Below are 20647 nucleotides of genomic sequence, written 5' to 3'. Positions count from 1 at the left end.
ATGTGAAATGTTAATTTATAGTTCTCTTAAAAAAGCATTTAGCCTTTTTTTGAGTTACAGAATTTTTTGGCCTATTTTTGCTGTGAATATTAGCAAAGCAGGTCTCGCTAGGATAGAAAAGGAATATAAATAAAAAATAGCATCAAACATTGGTGCTCACTTAATTTATTTTTTAAACAAAATCATCCAACACATGATTACAGCATGAAAGAGGAATCATCCTCTTAGATTCAGTAAATTTATCTGCAATAACCGAAATCATACATTTCCTATAAATGGTGATCAGTCTCTTATATTGCCATACAGGAATTCAGAGCTGCTGCTTCTCAGTAACATTCAAAGGTCTTTTAGCACAAACTGTTTCAGGTCATGAGGGAATATTTCTATGAACTTGGACATAGAAACACTGGATTTGTTGTTCTTCATCATGTAGGCTTGGTTGTATGTTTGGAATCATTCTTTTGCTACCTCATCCACTTGCACTTCAGCTTCACTTAATAAATAAATGGCCCGAGAGTCTCCCATAGAATTCTCTGATAAAAAGCAGAGCATTCTTTTTTCAGTGATAACAAGTCATCGAGGTCCTGAGGCAGGAAAGTATTCCCGTATCATGACATTGCCACCTTCATGCTTTATAGTTACTATGAAGTTCTTATGGAATTCAGTGTTGATTTAAGGAGCTATGTTGAACTATATAGCACAGTCAAAGATCAGGAGTTGATTTCAGGAAATTATTGTATTTTGTATTATGTAATAATATGTTTTATGGTCATTTTAAATTATTTCATAGCATTTGCCAAATTTCAATTCAATGGAATTTGTGAGTCCTTGATTTTTGTACACATTCTGTACGTTAGCCTATTTCAGATACAGGTACCTTGTTTAAAAGGTTTTGGCCTATGATATACCATTTCACCTAGTTAAAGATTACAGATATGAGCTTTTTAACAATATATAGATTCAGTTTAAGACAGTTATTAATGTTAAATTACCTAATTTTTTAAAAAAATTGTTACTATACTCTTCTTCCAACTCTGTGCTATATTAACATTTCAACCAACTACAGAGAGCAACTAGGAATGCAGAAGATCATTTGAATTTTGTTGACTTTTGGTTCTCCCAATTACTATATTATATATACTATATATACTATATATACATATATACATATATACATATATAACTATATAACTAAATAACTATATAACTATATATAACTATATATAACTATATAACTATATTTGTGCAACACTATGTGATGATAGTAGTTATCTTTTCTAATTACAATGATTCAAGTTTGGTAGATTACTACCTGGTTTTCCAAACTGTCTTTCCGCTAATCCAGACCTTTTATATTTTTCTTAAAGTAGACACTGTCTAGTTATTGGTTTCTGGACTCTGATTTCAAAAACTGGCATTTAGTTATCCCAGTTCCAGTTCCCAGTTAACACAGTAATTAGTATTGAAATATAAGACTGAAATGATTAATTGTTCAGCTGCTTTCTGTTATATTATCTTGCCAGTTGCAAGTTATTAAGGTATTCAGAAGGGAATTAGTTATGTCTAGGAAGTGCTGGCTGATTTCATTCATAGGGACTTTATCTTCTAGTACTTAGTTACTCAGTGCAGAAAATTTTTAATTTTTTTATTTTCATTCCCATCTCAGTATTGAAAGGTAAATCAAAAAAATCTCTCCTTATATTCAGTCGTATGCACATAACAAAGAACTATGTAGGGGGAATGGGTCTGATGGCAACAACACAGTTTCCTAGCAAATCACGTTGATGCTTGTAGAAATATTTTAAATAGTATCTATCCTTCACAGCATTCAAGTATCATCTATTATTGTTCAAATATTTTTTGCTATATTAAATGTTGCAAACTTAAGTGCTACTTCATTTAATGCTATTTTCTACTGCATGTTGGCAATACCAGTGTTACTTGTTCTTTTGATATTACCATCCAAAACAAGGACATTATATTTTTGTCTAATTATATATAGATTTTTTCAGCCAAGTTTTGCATCTGCCAACATTGCATTTATCTTAAATTTTCATTAGAGAATTCATTTAAATAGTTGATAGTTCCCATTTTATATTATGAATTCTAAATATTCCAGGTTTATTTCCTTGATTGTATTCACAATTTCTTTCCCCAATTTTTAGGAACCAACTTGTTTGTATACATTCAATCCAGTGTTTTTATTTTACAGATCAATTTTTCTTCATAATCCTCTTGTGCATTCTGTTATATTTTTCCTTTTTTATGTTTTCATTTTACAACATTATTCTGTAAGCTGTAAAATTTAACTTTCTATCCATTTTTTTCCTTTATCTTTTTCAGTCTAAGCTTTTCCTTAATAATTTATGTCTGCAATTCATTTTAGTTTGATTCTGTTTAATATTTTCCATTTTACTTTTGATGGTTTTCTAATTTATTTTCATCTTGTCACAACTGAATTATGATTACATAACTTTAAGATACTGAGCATGTTTTAATACTCAACAAGAATAGGATTATTTCTGACTATATTTGCAGGTGATACCTAGACTTGTAGTTTCCTATGTGGTAACTAATTGAAAATGTAAGTAATTACTTACTGTTTTTCTTAAACAATTGTACACAGTACCTCTCTGTTCCCAGTAGATATTTCTCATGTTGCAATCTAGTTTACCTCTGTTCTTCAAAAGTCTTTCCTGCCTACTCAAAAATGTTCACTGGGTTTGTCTTGGACTACTTTGGAACAGACACACTTTCAGAAATGTGAAATGATTTTAAATTTTATATTTAAAATCCATCCTGGTTCACCAGTTACCATCTTCCTTCTCTGAACTCCATAATTATGACACTAAGCCAAAGTAACACTCACTACCAGTATTTCAGTCCTCTTCCCTTCCCACTGAACCCCAAAAACGGTTTGGGGTAAATATAGCTTGTTTCCTTAGTCCAACACTTTTCCCAGGGGAGTTTCCCAGGCTGCATCTAATAGGGTATGGGTGTTCCTTGGCTTACAACCACAAGCGAGTTCAAAAGTTTTGATCATACAGTAAGTTGTCTTGATCATTAAATGAGATATTCAACTGTTTCAGTTGTTGTTAAGGGACTACTTAATATTATGAAGCATATGGAGTGAAAGAGCTGCTTGCCAAAGGAGCAGCCAAGTGTAGAAGGGAACTCCAGGAAGGACTTGAAAAAAGAAGTTTGGATCACAAAAATCCAAGCTGTCTTTCTACAGCCCACTGTAAGTATTTGCCTTCTTCTCCATGTACAAAAGGGAAATCCAGAATTGAACTGGAGAAAAAAAGCTTTGATCTTTGTATTCCGAGCTTCCTTTCTCCAGCTTGTTGCAGGAGTTCCTCTCCCATCCATGCACAAAAGAAAAATCTAGTGTTGGGCTGGAGAAAAGCAGCTTGAGTCTTCATGGTCCAAGCTTACTTTCTCCTCTTCCCATAGGAGTCCCACGCTCCAAATGCACAGCAGGGTGGGGTGGGAATCCTTTGGCGGGCAGCAACAGCTTGCAAAATTTTTCTGCTAGTTTCTCCCTTGACTTTCTGGGGAAGCCAGCAGACAAAATTGCAAATGGTAATTACATGATTGTGGAGCACTTGGCAACAAGTGCCTGAAATGTGATCACATGACTGCAGGGGTGGGGCAGCAGTCATAACTTCAGAGACAGGTCATAAGTAGCTTTTTAAAAGTCTGTTGTAACTTTAAATGGCCTTAATGACAAGTTGTAAATAGAGGACTACCTGCACGAAAATTGTTTGCTGAGGAATGGGAGACAATGTTCTGTATATTCTATTCTATCGCATCCAGTTTATGGAGTACTAGGCAGGATATCTAATTTATGTATTAATCATTTCCAGCCAATCTTATATTACGGCTATAGACCAGGAAAAAAATTATTAAGTAAGTTTTGCCTTATTTTACAACCTATCTTGCCACTGTTGTTAAATGAACCATTGCAATTGTTAAGTTAGTAGCATGGTGGTTAAATGAATCTGCTTCCTCATTGACTTTGCTTGTCATAAGGTCGCAAAAGCTGATTAGATGACTTCAGGACACTGCAACCATCATAAGTATGAACCAGTTGCCAAGCATCCAAATTTTGATCATGTGACCTTAAGAATGCTGCAACGGTCGTAAGCATATAAAATGGTCATAAGTCACTTTTTCAGTGCTGTTGTAACTTTGAATGATCACTAAATGAACTGTTGTAAGTTGAGGACTACCTGTATCATACTGTTCAGATAGTAATAGCTCTACATAAAAGACATCAGTATTTCCCAAATATTTTGTCAAGTAAGGAGTTATAAAATGAATCCACGAGTCTTTATAGGGGGCATAATATAACAGGACATGAGCTGTGACTTCAATGGCCCCATGTCCATAAAGACCACATAGCAGCTTCTATGGGACTTTTTTACATTGGCCCTCCAGAACTGCTATGGAGAGTGTGTTAAAACGTGCTAGATTTCCTGCCTCTGAAATTTAGAAACAGCTATATACAGTAAGTATCACACCGGTTTATAAAGGGATGCATGATTGGTCAATAAAATGTTCTTGGCTAGATCCTCTTGGGTTTCCTGATCTTTAATAAGTTCTTCAAATGCACTCCAAATATCCATGGAAGAGAATTAACTAAAAGGGAATAAAAAGGACATTCTTGACATCAGTGTCAACCTTGATGTAACAAAGAACACACATTGATCATTCATGATTTAAATAATGTCATCTCAGTACAAAATATAAATCTTTAGGGAAACCCAAAAGAAGTCAACATATTTCAAAATCTTATAAAAAGTTTTGTATCAACCAAAGAAATTATTTTAGAAGCTTTCTTATCACTATTTATTTCTATTAGTTTCTTTACATTGTAACATTTGTATGTTAGAAACAGTAGCTGATGATTTAATTTCCATACATTCTAGTGGTTATTCATACTGGGGAGTTGTCAACTTACGTCACCTTTTTTTCAAAATGAATTTACTTTGAGACTAAAGGAGTCACACAGTACAGCTTAATTGTTCTGCCTCCTTGCTGTAAGATACCAAATCCTCTTTCCTCAATTTCCATTTACAATTCTGACTCTGAGTATCAGAATTGTTAATGGAGAAATGGCTTGCATAAATGCTAAACACCTATTCCTCCACAATCAGATCACAATTTGAGTAAGCTAAATATTTTATTTCTTCATTTTATGTAACATTTTTGGAGGCAGAAAATAGATCTTTAATGTTTTAAATGTGATTATTTTGTTAAATATACTAAACTTGCTTTCTCTAAAAGAACGTATTTCACTGTCTCTTAATTAAAAATAATGGTATGTAATTTAGAATAATTTTATTACTCTAAAATCTGAATACATTTTCCCATTGGTATGTCAAATGATAAAAGTACTGTTAAAATGGTGATTTTTAAGATTGCCAACAAAGCTATCATTTCATTTCAGAAAAATAAAATGATAGTTCCATAAATATATGCTAATTATACATATTTCTCATTATTACAATACTCTTGCAGTATAGAAACTGACATGATCTACAAACCAATTAAATGAGATTAAAATACTGTATTTTTAGAGTATAAGACGCACCCTTTTTCCTCAAAAAGAGGCTGAAAATCTGGTTGTGTCTTATATACTGAATACAGCAATTTTTTGTCTCCTGAAGCCCCGCCTCTTCACCAAAATGGCCATGCATGGAGGCTTTCAGAGAGATCTTGGGGGCTGGGGAGAGCAGAAATGAGCAAAAAACAGGCCGTTTTTTGCTCATTTTTAACTGATTGATGAGGATTATATTAAGTGCTGTGCCAGCAGAAACACCTATCTATCCACTGTATTTCTCTCTATCTCTATTTCTATTCCTCTACCTACCTACCTACCTACCTACCTACTCTCTCTCTCTCTCCCTACCTACCTATTGTATTTCTCTCTCTCTATTTCTCTCTCTATCCCTTTATCTACCTACCTGTTCGCCCCCCCCCTCCGGCCTGTGAGTAATGCAGACACAGGCTTGACTATTTGCCACTCTTTAATCATAGGAATTACAACTCCATTGGCTGAAAGCCCAGACAACATTCTCATGCAAGAAGGGTTGCCAGCAAACCAAACAGAACAGAAATACAAAACAGACCAGACAAGAGTTCCTCAAGACTGTTATGAACGGTTGTGTCCTGCAAAAGGACCCCTCCCAATTTCTCACTTATATACTCTCTTGAGAGAGGCCAAGCCACAACCACCTGGGCTTGATTATCTCATATGAGTCTGCCTCCACAGCTGCTGCTTCCGTTTCTCCGCCCTTCTTTGCCTCGTGTCAGGAACAAACTGCTTTGAGTCGTCCCCACTGCTCCATGCCTCAGGCGCCTCCTTGTGGGCAACCAGCCTCTCTGGTCCTTGCTCTGAGTCTGAACCCTGCCCAGGGTCCTCCACATCTTCCATAGCAGACTCATAGGGTTCCTTGCTATCCGAGTCCATCAGCAACTCAAACAGATCCTGCTGGGCCACAACACCTACCTACCTACCTAACTACTCTTTCTCTCTCTCCCTGCCTAGTTACTGTATTTCTCTCTCTTTCTATTTCTTTCTCTCTACCCACCTACCTACACACACACACACACTCTTTCTCTCTCTCTCTATCCCTTTATCTACCTACCTAACTACACTCTCTCTCTTCCTTCCTACCTACTGTATTTCTCTCTCTTTCTCTCCCTCTCTATCCCTCTATCTACCTACCTACCTTTTTTTTAAAAAAATTGCCTCTTCAAAACCTTTATGCATCTTATACTCCGGTGCGTCTTATACTCTGAAAAATACGATAACAGGATGAACTTTAATGTTCTTATACTAATATAGGGGAAGCTATAGAAATTACAGCATTTGGTTAAGCTGTATTTTCGTCTGCGATAACAAATTGAAAGCCTAACAATCATCCTATATAAAAAGCCCTGTTGACATGAAGCATTTTCCACATTTTAACAATTTTATGCTTTTATTTTATCTTTTACTTTCTGTACTATACTCTTTAAAACATATATTATTATCTTGTTTTCAAATTATTTCATAAAATTCATTTATGTGAATAAAAAATAATATTCCATTAGTTGGCGGTAAATTGGAATGTCAAAGCTCACAATAAATCTTACAGCATAAGTCTTATGCTATAAGACATATTGTAGTATAATTGTTATAGTATACCTTCAATGGATATTATATAGTTTATATTTTGAGTTCATTAGGGAGATGTTGCAGATTCAGTAATATTTAGTTAAAACTATCAGGTATGTTTTCTGTCTGGAAAATTAATTTATTGTAGAGATTCTCAGTCATCCAAGTCATGGTTGTCCCAAAGGTGCTTTTTCAGGAGGCAACTGGATTTTCTTGTTTTTTCTTTGAAGATGTTTCGCTTCTCACCCAAGAAGCTTCGTCAGCTCTGACAGTATAGTGGGGAATGGAAGGATTTAGATTCTTTGCAGACATCTAATCATTTGCATCCTTTTAGAGGGTCACTGAAGCACTTGGAGGTTTATCTGTGTCCTCAGGATCACCTGAGTAGCACTCCTGGTTCCTGTAGTCTACAATTTTTCTATAGAAATTCATTCCTACTCTCACAATTCAAAGGTGTTCATCCCAAATTGTATAGCTAAAAGTCTGTAGAGATTCTCAGTTATCCAGGTCATGGTTGCCCCAAGGATGCTTTTTCAGGAGGCAACTGGGCTTTCTTGTTTTTTCTTTCTTTGGATGAGAAGCGAAACATCCTCAAAGAAAAAACAAGAAAATCCAGTTGCCTCCTAAAAAAGCATCTTTGGGATAATCATAATTAATTTTTAGAGCAATCCCTTCAGGACAGGTTATATCAAAATATAAAAAACATGCTTATAATTTGGGAAAACAGTATGTTTTGTATTGTGATATGAAGAACTGAATGTGAAACCTTGGGCTTGGTCAATACTTGCTGAAACTAATCAGCCTTGGGCTTGGTCAAAAACTTGACAGGGAACATATGGAAAACTTACAGTTCCTTCCGGACCTGAATGGCAAGAAATAAATCAGTTTGGAGTATTAGGATGATGTTGCAAAGACAAGACATACTTAATCTCAGCAATTTGTTTAAGCTTGTTGAAAGGGTATGGAAGAAGGATAAAAGTAGAGCTTTATTAAAGATAAACCAGCTTGTGCATAGAAATATTGAGGATGGACAAAGGGGAAAGAAAAATACAATTAACACATATAATAGGATTTTAGAAGTAAAAATATTTTTAAAACTTTATAAATTGAAAATATACACAATGCTAATAATATATTGAATTTTATTTTATAGCAACCTTGATTATCCATTACCTCCCTGGATAAGTCTAACTTATGGCACATGAACATACAAGCTTTTCCAGATTGGGTGAATTGCATAATAGAAAAGGTAAGAGCCCCACTTTAAATATGAATAAAAATATAAAGTCCATTATAGCATAGTATTTCCATACAGATTGAAATGACTAATTCCCACTGTGCTTTGATGATTTTTTATTATTATTATTATTATTATTATTATTATTATTATTATACAATTGTATCACAGCGGCCAGTTGTTTCGCCGGATTTATTATTATTATTATTATATACTATCATTTGGTTCAGCTCTTAGTGACTGCACTAATAGGTTTTTTCTGTCCCCAGCTTCATGCTTCAGGTCTTGGAATGATTTATTTATTGCCATTTTAATTGTGTTTATCCAACTTGCTGCGGGTCTTCTTCTTTTATATTCATTTGTCTTTGAGTATCTGTCCATTGACATCTTTTAGTATACCAATTTAAGACTGAATTCTTCTGAATTCAGAGATAGTTTCAAAGGCTTTCCTTTTTCCATGCCTGTTTCTAGTTCCAGGTTCATTACAGATGTTGTAAAACTGCTTCATATCTTATTAAATAATAATTTTATTAAAGCTTAGAATACAAACCAAAAAATATAACAATAAAACAAAAAAGTGCATGGGGGAAAACCAAAACATGTATAAAGAAATGACTTTCCCCTTATCAAAAAAAGTACAGACAATTTCATTAACTTATTACCTTCTCGGATAATACAATAAAATAACTCTTCTTCCCCATCACATCTATTATCAATACTTTTTTTAGGCCTTGTCATTTGGTCCTAATTGCAAAAGTCCATTGAAGGATAACACATATATCTGCTATTGTTAGCCAAGGCCCTTGAAAGAACTTTTGAACAAGAAGGTGTTGCTGTAAGGATGTTTCATGTACATTGGGGGCCTGGGAAATGCTGAAATTTAGTTTGACAATAAAACAGTTAATCCCTTCTGGTGTGCTTGTGCCCATGGCCTGAAATAGGACAGTCTGATTATAAGGCATGGCAAAGGCATGACAAAGTAACAACAATGATGAATTGGAAGATCTGCAAGAAATACCATTTACTTGGAAAGCACAAATTGGTGGGACCAGAAAATAAAGAAATAAAAAATGAAGAAACTAAGGGATCCAATCAGACAAGCTCTTGCCACCTAACACATCAAATTTAGTAATTGTCAATCAGAAAGACAAAGAAGTCTGGATAGTAGGTGTTGTATTTGAGGATCGCAAAATAGAAAAGAAAACTGGAGAAAAATCACAAAATGCAAACATTTGCAAATAGAAATAGAATAATTATGGCAAAAGAAAGCAAAGATAGTTACCAATTGTAATAGGTGCTTTGGGTACAATCCCAAAACATCTAGAACACCACCTGAACACCATCAGCATTGACAAAATCACCTTCATTCAATTTTTCCAAGCTTTAGTTGGAACAACTTACATTCTGCGATAATACCTTTAACACTCTCAAACAACAACATTTGCCTATCCCAGGTCCTTGGGAAGGACTCAATAGTCTGTGACAAATATAGTCTAAATATCTGATTGATTGTGTGACTAATCATAATAATAGTAATAATTGAAGCCAATAACAACACATAGTTGATAATAGACAACTCAATGCTGCTTTTGGTAATGGTTGATCATCCAACCCCGAGTAACACTTGCTGCTAGCCACCTCTCTCTCAAGGCTAGAGACTGGCATGGAGCACTCCAGAGATCCCAACAAAGCTACATTAATCAACCTTCTATCAGTTACATCAATTGACTCCCAGATATTTATTGGCCCTCCATTCATTTATCGACTCCTTGGATAGTCCATGATGTCTGCTGGGATGATCATCATACTTTGGTTGACCTTGGTGGGGTTAAATCCTTTTAGCATATATTCACAATGTCCTTTGGTCATCCCTCCAAAGAACACTACAACAATAATAAGGCAACTTGGTGAGACTTAAGGTGCTGTGCTTTTTAACAGTAACCAAATATATGAAATTTGTGTTTAGCTACTGTATAGAGTAGAGTTATAGAAATGGGAGAAGTTAGGCTGCAGGTGGTCATCCTTATTGTGCTCCCTTCATATTAAAAATTTGGTGATGTAATTTGCTGTCATTTGTAAGAGAAATTCAGAAAAACATGAAACTTAATATCCTGGATTTAGAGGCAAAGGTTTGATGTCTATGCCTTAAAACTTTGCCTCTAAATCCAAGAAAACAAAATTTAAGATTCAGATCATATAGATTTTACTGTGATTATGGCCACCATGATCCCTGGACCCCTTCCAAATATTAAATGTGACTTACAGCCAGCCATTTATTGTAAAATCAGATCTTAAAATCTTATTTTTATGCTTCAGTTAAGTCTAAACTTGCATATCTTATGTTCCTTATATGGTCCCATATAGTATTACCAGTACAACATTAGTTCTTCTCATAAGTCTAGTTAGGGTTAGATAATTTAAAAGACTTTTAAATTATTGATTGAAAGCCCAATTTATGTTCTCTGCCTAAGATAATGTATTTTCTACAGATCATGGAATTGTATTTGATCATAATCCATTGCCACATGTTCTCATTTACATCATGTAAACTTCCATGTATGTCTGTTAATGTCACAAGAATGCTAGAGTGTGTGGAATTCAAAGTTATAATTAACAAAGAAGAGACTATACATTATATTTCAGAAGACATAGGGAAAAGCTATTTCAAAATGGGAAAACCTAGTCTTTATCTTGTTACTTATGTATTTATTTAGCAATGGTTATAAGCCACACAATCCTAATGGACTCTAGGTAGAATGCAAAAAATCAAATGCAAAACTCAGAACAAAAATAAAAGCTTAGTTTACAATACAATAACAGAGTTGGAAGGAATCTTGGAGGTCTTCTAGTCCAACTCCTTGCCTAGGCAGGAAACTCTACACCATTTCAGACAAATGGTTATCCAACATCTTCTTAAAGACTTTCAGTGTTGGGGGCATTCACAACTTCTGGAGGCAAGCTGTTTCACTGATTAATTGTTCTAACTGTCAGGAAATTTCTCTTCAGTTCTAAGTTGTTTCTCTCCTGATTAGTTTCCACCCATTGTTCTGCCCTCAGGTACTTTGGAAAATAGTTTGACTCCCTCTTCTTTGTGGCAACCCCTGAGATACTGCTATCATGTCTCCCCTAGTCCTTCTCTTCATTAAACTAGACATACCCAGGTCCTGCAACTGTTCCTCATATGTTTTAGCCGCCAGTCCCCTAATCATCTTTGTTGCTCTTCTCTGCACTCTTTCTAGAACCTCCACTCTAATCAGTTTAATCAGTTAATATAATTTAAAGCCATTAGTAAAAAATGGGCATTCTTAACATTTTTCTTCTTGAGCCATATCCGTCATCGGACATTAGCAATCATGTTGGCAATCCTATTTTTATCAGCAGCCACACAAAAAAATCATCAAAACAATAAAAATTCATAACCTATTCAGTTTTGGTATAGCTTATTTATCAGGTAATATTAACTGCACATCGTATTATAATGTATAACATTAAAAATACCCAGTAGTTAGTATAAATATAATAAATATAATAAATAAATACAATGAGTGTGTTTAGTAGTATCAGATAATATTTTAAAATGTTTACAATGGATCGTTAACGTGAACATTTCCAAGATGTATTTATCTCAAGGAACTTTTTCAAAAGTGTTAGGTTTTGTCTTTTGTTATTTGATTATTTGTTCTTTTTCAGTTATAAAATGATAAGTATATCACTTCCTATTGGGGGGGAATTGACTTCATAACCATTTCTTATCTCATGAATTATAAAGAATTAATGGCTTATTTTCTCCCATAGGCAACTGGACAACTGGAAAATTGAACTTCCCATTCTGTGAGGCTTGCCTTGGAGAATATAATTTTATCAGTAATACAGCATGTTTATGTGGACAGTTCACAGATATACATCTTTGTAAAAGACAAACTGGCTGCCAAATAGCTACTAGGTTACCAAAATCAGAACTAAAGTACTTGTCACTTTGTAAATGCAATTGTGATTCTAGTAAAGAAATACACAAGAGTGCTACAAGTGGAATTCTGAGAGCTGGAAATCAAAGAGTTCCATATCTGGCTAAAAGTAATGACAGTACTGGAAGATTAATGGAGGCACTTTGCCTAGAGTTGAGATCAGCTAACTTTGAGATGAATAATAAAAAACTATGCTTCAAAGTGTCTAATCTAAAAGCAAGTATTTCAGCTTCACTGGCTCAGAATGACGGATACACTGTAAAAGCTTTTCATAGAATACCACAGAGTTTGAGAAAGAGGCTTGTCTTGCTTCCTACTTTATATGGAATATCCACAATTGAGAGACCTGTTTTTTCTAGGCAACATGAGACACAGCATTTTAATTCAAAAGATTGCTTACCACTGAAATCCAACAAAGTACATAATTATTTTCAGTTCCGACTTGAATCAGATACTTCTGAGCTTTCAAAGAATTTTTTAGTTACTTACAGGATATTAGCACAAGAAGAAACTGGGTTTAATCCTGTTTGGAAAGCTTCAAAAAGTTATCTTGAGAGTGCTGTTACTGATCAACAGCTGTTCTTACCTTCATCAGACAATATTGCAAAAGAAAAATACTCTCCAGCTGCATATCATACCTTTTTATCTTCTTCAGCCCTTCACAACTATTGATCAAGAGTTGTACAAGAAAAAAGAAACCAGTTGAACAATTTGGGGAGAAAACATAGGTGGCAAGACCAGGTATGTATTACAACAATTTATAGATTGTATTAGATGAAGAATTTTTCCATGAGTACTAGGTGGAGCTTTGGTGTATTGTAAAATTATTTCTGAAAGTTTCCTTGGAAGTTCTAAAGATAAAAATAACCTATCATACTTAATAACTATTTTTATTTCATATTTCCTGCATTTTGTTTTGCATAGAACTATTCTACAATCACCATGAAATATACATCCAATATCATATTTATATTTGGTTATCTATTCTGTAATGTAAAGGCTTTCAGACGTTTTCCTAGTATTTTTTTAAATATTTTGACATTGTGACTAAAATGTAAAAGTGGGTTAAAATATACAACAGCAACTGTAAAATCAGAAGACAATGGCAACAATGAGTAAAATGGATGAATAGAATCAATTACAGGAATGTCCTTGGAGCACAGCAAGCATTTGTCCATACAGTCATTAGGAATTGAACTCAATACAATGGCAACAAAAGCAGAAATAAAATCAAACAAATTCCAGTCTAGGAAAATATTAGCATGTTCACTACAAATAAAATTAAAAGGCCAGGGAGAATAAAATAGATGTTGAAAAAACAATATTAGAAAACAATACCGAAGTCTAAAGTGATATATTTGTGACAACAAAACAGTTATTAACTTTCTGATTTTTAGATGAGCACTCACTGATCAGCTATTTGGATTGGACTCTTAGAAACACAAGAGGTGGCAAGTGACAAACATAAAAAGTGTAAAAGCATAAAAACATCATGATACAAACACCGTAGTTTATATACTAATGTTCAACATCAGAGTGCAAGAATGAAAGAAAGTGTTGCATTATTCTTGATTACAAGCTGCCCAGAGTTTGTTTTAAGATGGTTTATAAATGGTTTAAATAAATAAAATATGGTTTGAGAAAAATTATACAAGTTCTGAATGTATGCAATTTGAGGGAAAGGTTGGTAAAGTAATGTTTGGTGTTTGTATGAGACTAAAGAAAAAAATATTGGAGACAAAAGAATGAATGAAAATCATGATTGTTTGCTGAATATCTGCTTAGAAAAAGGTATGTTTGTTTCAAATGCAGGGTTTAAATTTGTTTCTGGTACAAATGGAAAGGAATTAATAAAAAGATGATTCATTTGTTTATGACAAAATACTATAAGAATTAAAGTAGCACAACATCTGCAGAATGATGTTTCTATTGGATCCCTAGTTTCTATTGTGTTGAAATTAGCTCCTGTGTAGTGTCCTGGAACATTCAACTTCTTCCATTCACCCTTTTTTTATCCTTTTTGTTAAACCATTGGTATAATTCACACTGAACATTAAGAAGTTATATGTTTTTAAAATATAAAGACATGTACATCAGCATGCCTATCAATTTTCATGTTAATAGTCCACACTGAAATTCCCATTATAAAAAGCACTTTTAGCATGTTAGCACACAATGGTAATTATTTATTATTTCCTGAATATAAGAGCTATATTTTTTAAATATTTCACTAATGCTGCCATTTATTATGTAGCATACCAGCATGCTATAAGTTAATCCTATGTCTGAGTTACAGTACATCTTCTTTTGTCTTTGTTTACTATTTTTTTTTTGTATAAAGGAATTCTCAAGTAAGTATATAGCAACAGAAATGTGGGTTTTTTTTTTTCAACAGCAGGGGGCACCAAATTTCCTCAAGCTACCAAGCAACAAAAGATTGTAAACTTTAACAAATAAGATGCCACATGCTATATCACGCTCAAAATGTTTCATAAAGTAAAATTTAACATTATTTCATTTGTTGGCTGCAGAATTTAAATATAATAATGCTTATACCTGGTGTTAAAATGCATCATCTGTTAACTTTTATACAATAAGTTGTTTCCTGTGACTGATTTTATTGCATTTTCAAAATGCTGGTGATAAATATGTGTAGCATCTTAGTCAAGGAATTACATTTCTGTTTCTTAAAAGTCAATGTCAAAAAATCTCAATACCATTTAGTCATTGGCTGAACTTTACAGAAGGTATAAAATAGAACCTCTGCTTTATTTTTTCTTATTACTAAGATCTTAATAAGTGCTTTACATCATTATCAATGAGAGTTAATTTTTTAAATGAAAACTTGTACTCAGTATCATTTTTGGAGCTATGAAAATATTCCATGTCCCATCCCCTTAATTGTATCAAACGTGATAGGCAATGTAGATTTTTCAGACTGCACTCTGAAAAGACTAAATAGGAAATGTGGTTTTCTTCTAGAGAGTTAGAAAGTACTTATTTTTATTAGTTTAAAATGCTCCAGAATTTGTACAGTACTGTAAAAGGAATCTATTATTCAAATATTTTCTAATTCTAATTTAAAGAAACAACCCAAAACATAGAGATTCAATTCAAAAACCACTGTGATTATTAAGAGAGAAGGAAGCAGAGAAACACTTCACTGCATCCTAAAATAACTCACTGAATCCCTCATAGGTTCCATGAAACAAACAATATCTGTAAGAATGTAACAAATATTTATTTTTTATTTAATAGCTTGGGGATGAATCCCTAAAAGCCAACATATTGCAGCTGCTACAGTACTCTTGGTGACTTGTACTGGAGCTAGAACTGGCTGCTTCTCATCATACTCTGCATTTGAGGTCACCCTGAAGCAAACTTTTAAAGTCAGTTGATTTCCTTGAATATCACTTTATTTCTTAATATCTCTATTCTGTTTCTCCATTCAGGAGAATGCCTTTCCAGAAAAGGTGCGGGTCAATATCTAACCTAATGATGTTAACTAAGAAATGCCACTTTCTAGCAGCAATAGCTTAGGTCTGATATTAGAGAGTAAAAAATAACTATTTTCTATATGAATCCTTCAAAATTACACAGGTATAAACTTATCTACTTTTCAGTAAGTTCGGGTGAGGGGATACCAGAGAGAGACAATGCTCATTTGGTGCTGTAATTAAACTAGAAACTGGGAGACTTGAGTTCTAGGCCCACCTTAGACACAAAGGCAGCTGGGTGATCTGTGGGCTTTTTCTCAGCCCTAGAAAGGAAGCAATAGTAAATCACTTCCAAAATTTTGCCAAGAAAAACTAAGGGACTTTAGTCAACACTGATTCTAAAATGATTCTGATAGGACTTAAACAGGGGCCTTATTAAAAATGTTTATCGATACAGGCTAGAAAAATGTACTACTTGTTAGTTAAGTTAAGCTCAACATATGCTGACCATAGCGACTTGTTACATTGCGTCGCGTCGTCATGTGATATGATGTATCATTACTTTTCCCCCCTTTGCTAAACTTTGAGTGGGCGTGGTCATTACATAATGCATCTGGCCCATGGGCTATGTGTTTGACACCCCTGGATTTTATTTATTTTTTTCCAACAGTATAGAAGTGCTTTAATGGTTGCCTATAGCCTAAGTATTTACTTACTAGGTAAGATCTGGTGGACTAAGCGCTGTTAATTGTGGCTTTTATTTAAGTTCTGTTACACTACTCGAATTCTACTCTAGTTTTGTTTTTTCCTATATAAAATGTAATAATGAATGTATACCAAGCATAAGTTCAATTGTTAATAACGATAATATAGAATAAAAACAGTAATAAAATCAATAAAATTCTTTGGTGTTACAACAGTGAATCACTATTTAAATGATTATTAAATGTAGTTTCAATATTACTATAAAGTTGTCTGTGGCTGTGTATAAACAAGGGCAAAAATGAGACTATAATTTTAAAATTTGGGCATTATTGTACGTTGCACAAAATTTTATTCATAGTTACCTGAAACACATATAAGAAAGAACATACTGATTTCTGCATGAGTTACCTGTAAATTTTATCTTAAAGGAAAGCATATATATTAGCACAAATAACTAAATCAGTATGACAGAGGCCTACTTTCATTTAAAATAAAATGTTGGTGATTTTTCAAAGGTACTGTCACAATAAAATGAACCATATTATTCAATTCACAGGTCTATATTCTGTGTGTGTAATATTTGCTTTCTTTGAAATGGTGACTTACAAAAGTATGTGACCCATGACAGTATCGCTTATTAAAACGACAAGGGATACACAATTAGTAAGTACGTTTCTCCACCAAATGGTGATAATGGGTTCTGCTGTACAGATAATTACAGCAGTGCTATAATTGCAGTTACAAGAGTTAATGCAACTGTTAGTAAGATAAATGATAGGAAAGCAGTCCTCATTCCTGCCATGCTGTTTCGAAATTCATTTCTGTGACATTTAACTTCTTGGTTTAAAAAGAAAATAAGAAAGGGGTTGCAAGTAAAAGTGTCGTAATGAAATGCAAGATACAGTCATGTTTGTAATATGATGTTCTGGTTATCCTAGCATGAAAAGGAAATTATAAAGCAAAAATGTAAGGGAAAAGAATGGAGAAGTTAAAAAAAGTAATATAAATCTTATTCCTACTACTTTAGACTCTTGAATGCTTAAATGATTGCCCTTCCAGTATTAGATTTTTGTTATGTTTGCACTTAGATTTTAATATAGCTGCCCTTTGATGTATTCAGTTGATGGCTTCGCATTTTTTTAACTACAGCTGTCATCTATTATTAAGACTAGTCTCTGTTGATCAGATATTCTATGCTAACCTAGTTTTTGATGGATGAAGGATTTGAAAATATACTATAGCTGCCTTTTCTTGTGTGCTAAACAGTAAATTTATATAGCAAAGAATAGTCTAATTCCAATGACCATAAAATTGTCATGAATAGATCCATGAAGACATCTGAAACTAAGAAAACACCAGAAATACATCTCATTTAAAGATTATTCAAGAATCATTTGCTAACCATTGTTACAGGAGGATAAAGATATAGTAAATTAAGGAGATGGCAAAAGATGCACAGAAACTATTAGTATAAGTGCAAAAGGAAGAGCCATCTGCCAACATTATTGAATAGTATTGTGCTAAATGGAATTTTAAAATAGAAAATTCATATAGCTGCTTTGGAATGAATGGTATATTCAGTAATAAATGTACATACTGATTTTACATTATATATTTGGAAAGTGAATCTCATAATAAACAGAAGTTCTCTTACAAAAAAATTAGAAGAAAAATAAAACAAAATTTGTTATAAGTCTTGTTGCATAAAGTTACTGATGAAGCATCGTTCTTCACAAGCAAATGAGCTTGTATATATGTAGATTTATTGAAATAGTTCTAAAGACTACCTCATATTTTTATTCTCTGTATTAATCACAACAAAGTTTCTATTTATTGTATACAGGTGAAACTCGAAAAATTAGAATATCGTGCAAAAGGTCATTTATTTCAGTAATGCAACTTAAAAGGTGAAACTAATATATGAGATAGACTCATTACATGCAAAGCAAGATAGTTCAAGCCATGATTTGTCATAATTGTGATGAGTATGGCTTACAACTCATAAAAACCCCAAATTCACAATCTCAGAAAATTAGAATATTACATGCAATCAATAAAACAAGGATTGTACATAGAACAATATCGGACCTCTGAAAAGTATAAGCATGCGTATGTACTCAGTACTTGGTTTGGGCCCCTTTTGCAGCAATTACTGCCTCAATGCAGCGTGGCATGGAAGCTATCAGCCTGTGGCATTGCTGAGGTGTTATGGAAGACCAGGATGCTCCAATAGCAGCCTTCAGCTCTTCTGCATTGTTTGGTCTCATGTCTCTCATCTTTCTCTTGGCAATGCCCCATAGATTCACTATGGGGTTTAGGTCAGGCAGGTTTGCTGGCCAATCAAACACCGTAATCCTACAGTCATTGAACCAGGTTTTTGTGCTTTTGGCAGTGTGGGCAGGTGCCAAGTCCTGCTGGAAAATGAAGTCAGCATCCCCATAAAGCTCGTCTGTGGAAGGAAGCATGAAGTGCTCCAAAATCTCCTGGTAGACAGCTGCATTGACCCTGGACTTAATGAAGCACAGAGAACCAACACCAGCAGATGACATGGCTCCCCAAATCAACACAGACTGTGGAAACTTCACACTGGACTTCAAGCATCTTGCAGTGTGTGCCTCTCCATTCTTCTTCATACTCTGTGTCCTTGGTTTCCAAATGAGATGCAAAAGTTGCTCTCATCAGAAAAGAAGACTTTGGACCACTGAGCAACAGACCAGGTCTGGTTTTTTTTAGTCCAGGTAAGAGGCTTCTGACGTCGTTTGTTCTTCAGGAGCAGCTTGACAAGAGGAATACGATATTTGAAGCCCATGTTCAGGATCCGTCTGCGTGTGGTGTCTCTTGATGCACTGACTCCAGCCTCAGTCCACTCCTTGTGAAAGTCCCCAACACTTTTGAATGGCCTTTTCCTGACAATCCTCTCCAGGCTGCGGTCATCCCTGCTGCTTGTGCACCTTTTTCTTCCACACTTTTCCCTTCCACATAACTTTCTATTAATGTGCTTTGATACAGCATTTTGGGAAGGTCCAACTTTTTTTGCATTTACCTTTTGAGGCTTTCCTTCCTTATGGAGGGTGTCAATGATGGTTTTCTGCACAACTGTCAGGTCAGCAGTCTTTCCCATGATTATGATTCCTACTGAACCAGACTGAGAGACCATTTAAAGGCTCAGGAACCCTTTGCAGGTGATATGGCTTAATTAGCTGATTAGAGTGGGACACTTTGAGCCTAGAATATTGCACCTTTTCACAATATTCTAATTTTCTAAGATTGTGGATTTGGGGTTTTCATGAGCAGTAAGCCATAATCATCATAATTATGACAAATCACAGCTTGAACTATCTTGCTTTGCATGTAATGAGTCTATCTCATATATTAGTTTCACCTTTTAAATTGCATTACTGAAATAAATGAACTTTTGCACGATATTCTAATTTTTTGAGTTTCACCTGTAGATCCTAATGATGAGCGAAAGAGAATCCCAGATGCAAACTATTTTTAAAAGTAGATATACGTATATTGTGTGCATTAAACAGAATACTTGTTCTCAATGAAGACAAATTATCTAAAGGAAGTTATAGATTTTTTTTAAACTATCACTGGATTACCCTACCTCAATCTGAGTTTCTCTGCAGATAATCAGTAGTTTGATGGCATTGGGAGCACACACTGATGGCTGGAGTTTATATGTAGACTGTAATGTATTGAACTTTTGGAATATGAATGATATGATACCTTATCACGCAGGAATGTACTGAATGTATCTGACATGATATATCCAATGGCTATGAAGATTCATACATAGTGTGCTAATTTTGCTTCAAAGGCCCTTTTTCTAGGCATACAGTAGACTCTTCTATATCCAAGACTGAACAAATCAGCCAGATTCTAAAATATAAAATGGAGATGAAGAAATAAAAAAACAGAACTATTTATTGTCAGCTACTGTTTGCAGCATATCTTGTGTGCAAGTGCATGTTTTCTTTTCATCATTGGCTTTGTGTAGCATAACTATTATACTTGCAATTTATAATACAGCAAATATAGTCCTACAGTTAGATAATTCTGCTTTTAAGTGTTGACCCAAACTCTGCAGATTAAAAAAAATGGAGATAAATTCTAATCTGGGGTTTGTTTGTTG

General features: G+C 34.1%; 1 protein-coding gene across 1 annotated transcript in view; it reads left to right on the top strand.

Annotated features, from left to right (window-relative positions):
- Window positions 1-20647, top strand: part of RNF180 (ring finger protein 180) — a 50238-nt gene that overhangs the window by 7161 nt on the left and 22430 nt on the right. Inside the window, 3 exon segments of the mRNA XM_032213877.1 lie at window positions 8352-8414; window positions 10892-10958; window positions 12198-13108. Coding sequence (XP_032069768.1) covers window positions 8352-8414; window positions 10892-10958; window positions 12198-13108 — 1041 coding nt within the window.

Source organism: Thamnophis elegans, chromosome 3 (assembly GCF_009769535.1).
Source record: "Thamnophis elegans isolate rThaEle1 chromosome 3, rThaEle1.pri, whole genome shotgun sequence".
Taxonomy (NCBI): Eukaryota; Metazoa; Chordata; class Lepidosauria; order Squamata; family Colubridae; genus Thamnophis; species Thamnophis elegans.
Note: the sequence above shows the minus strand (reverse complement) of the source record. Positions and strands in the feature narration are given on the sequence as shown.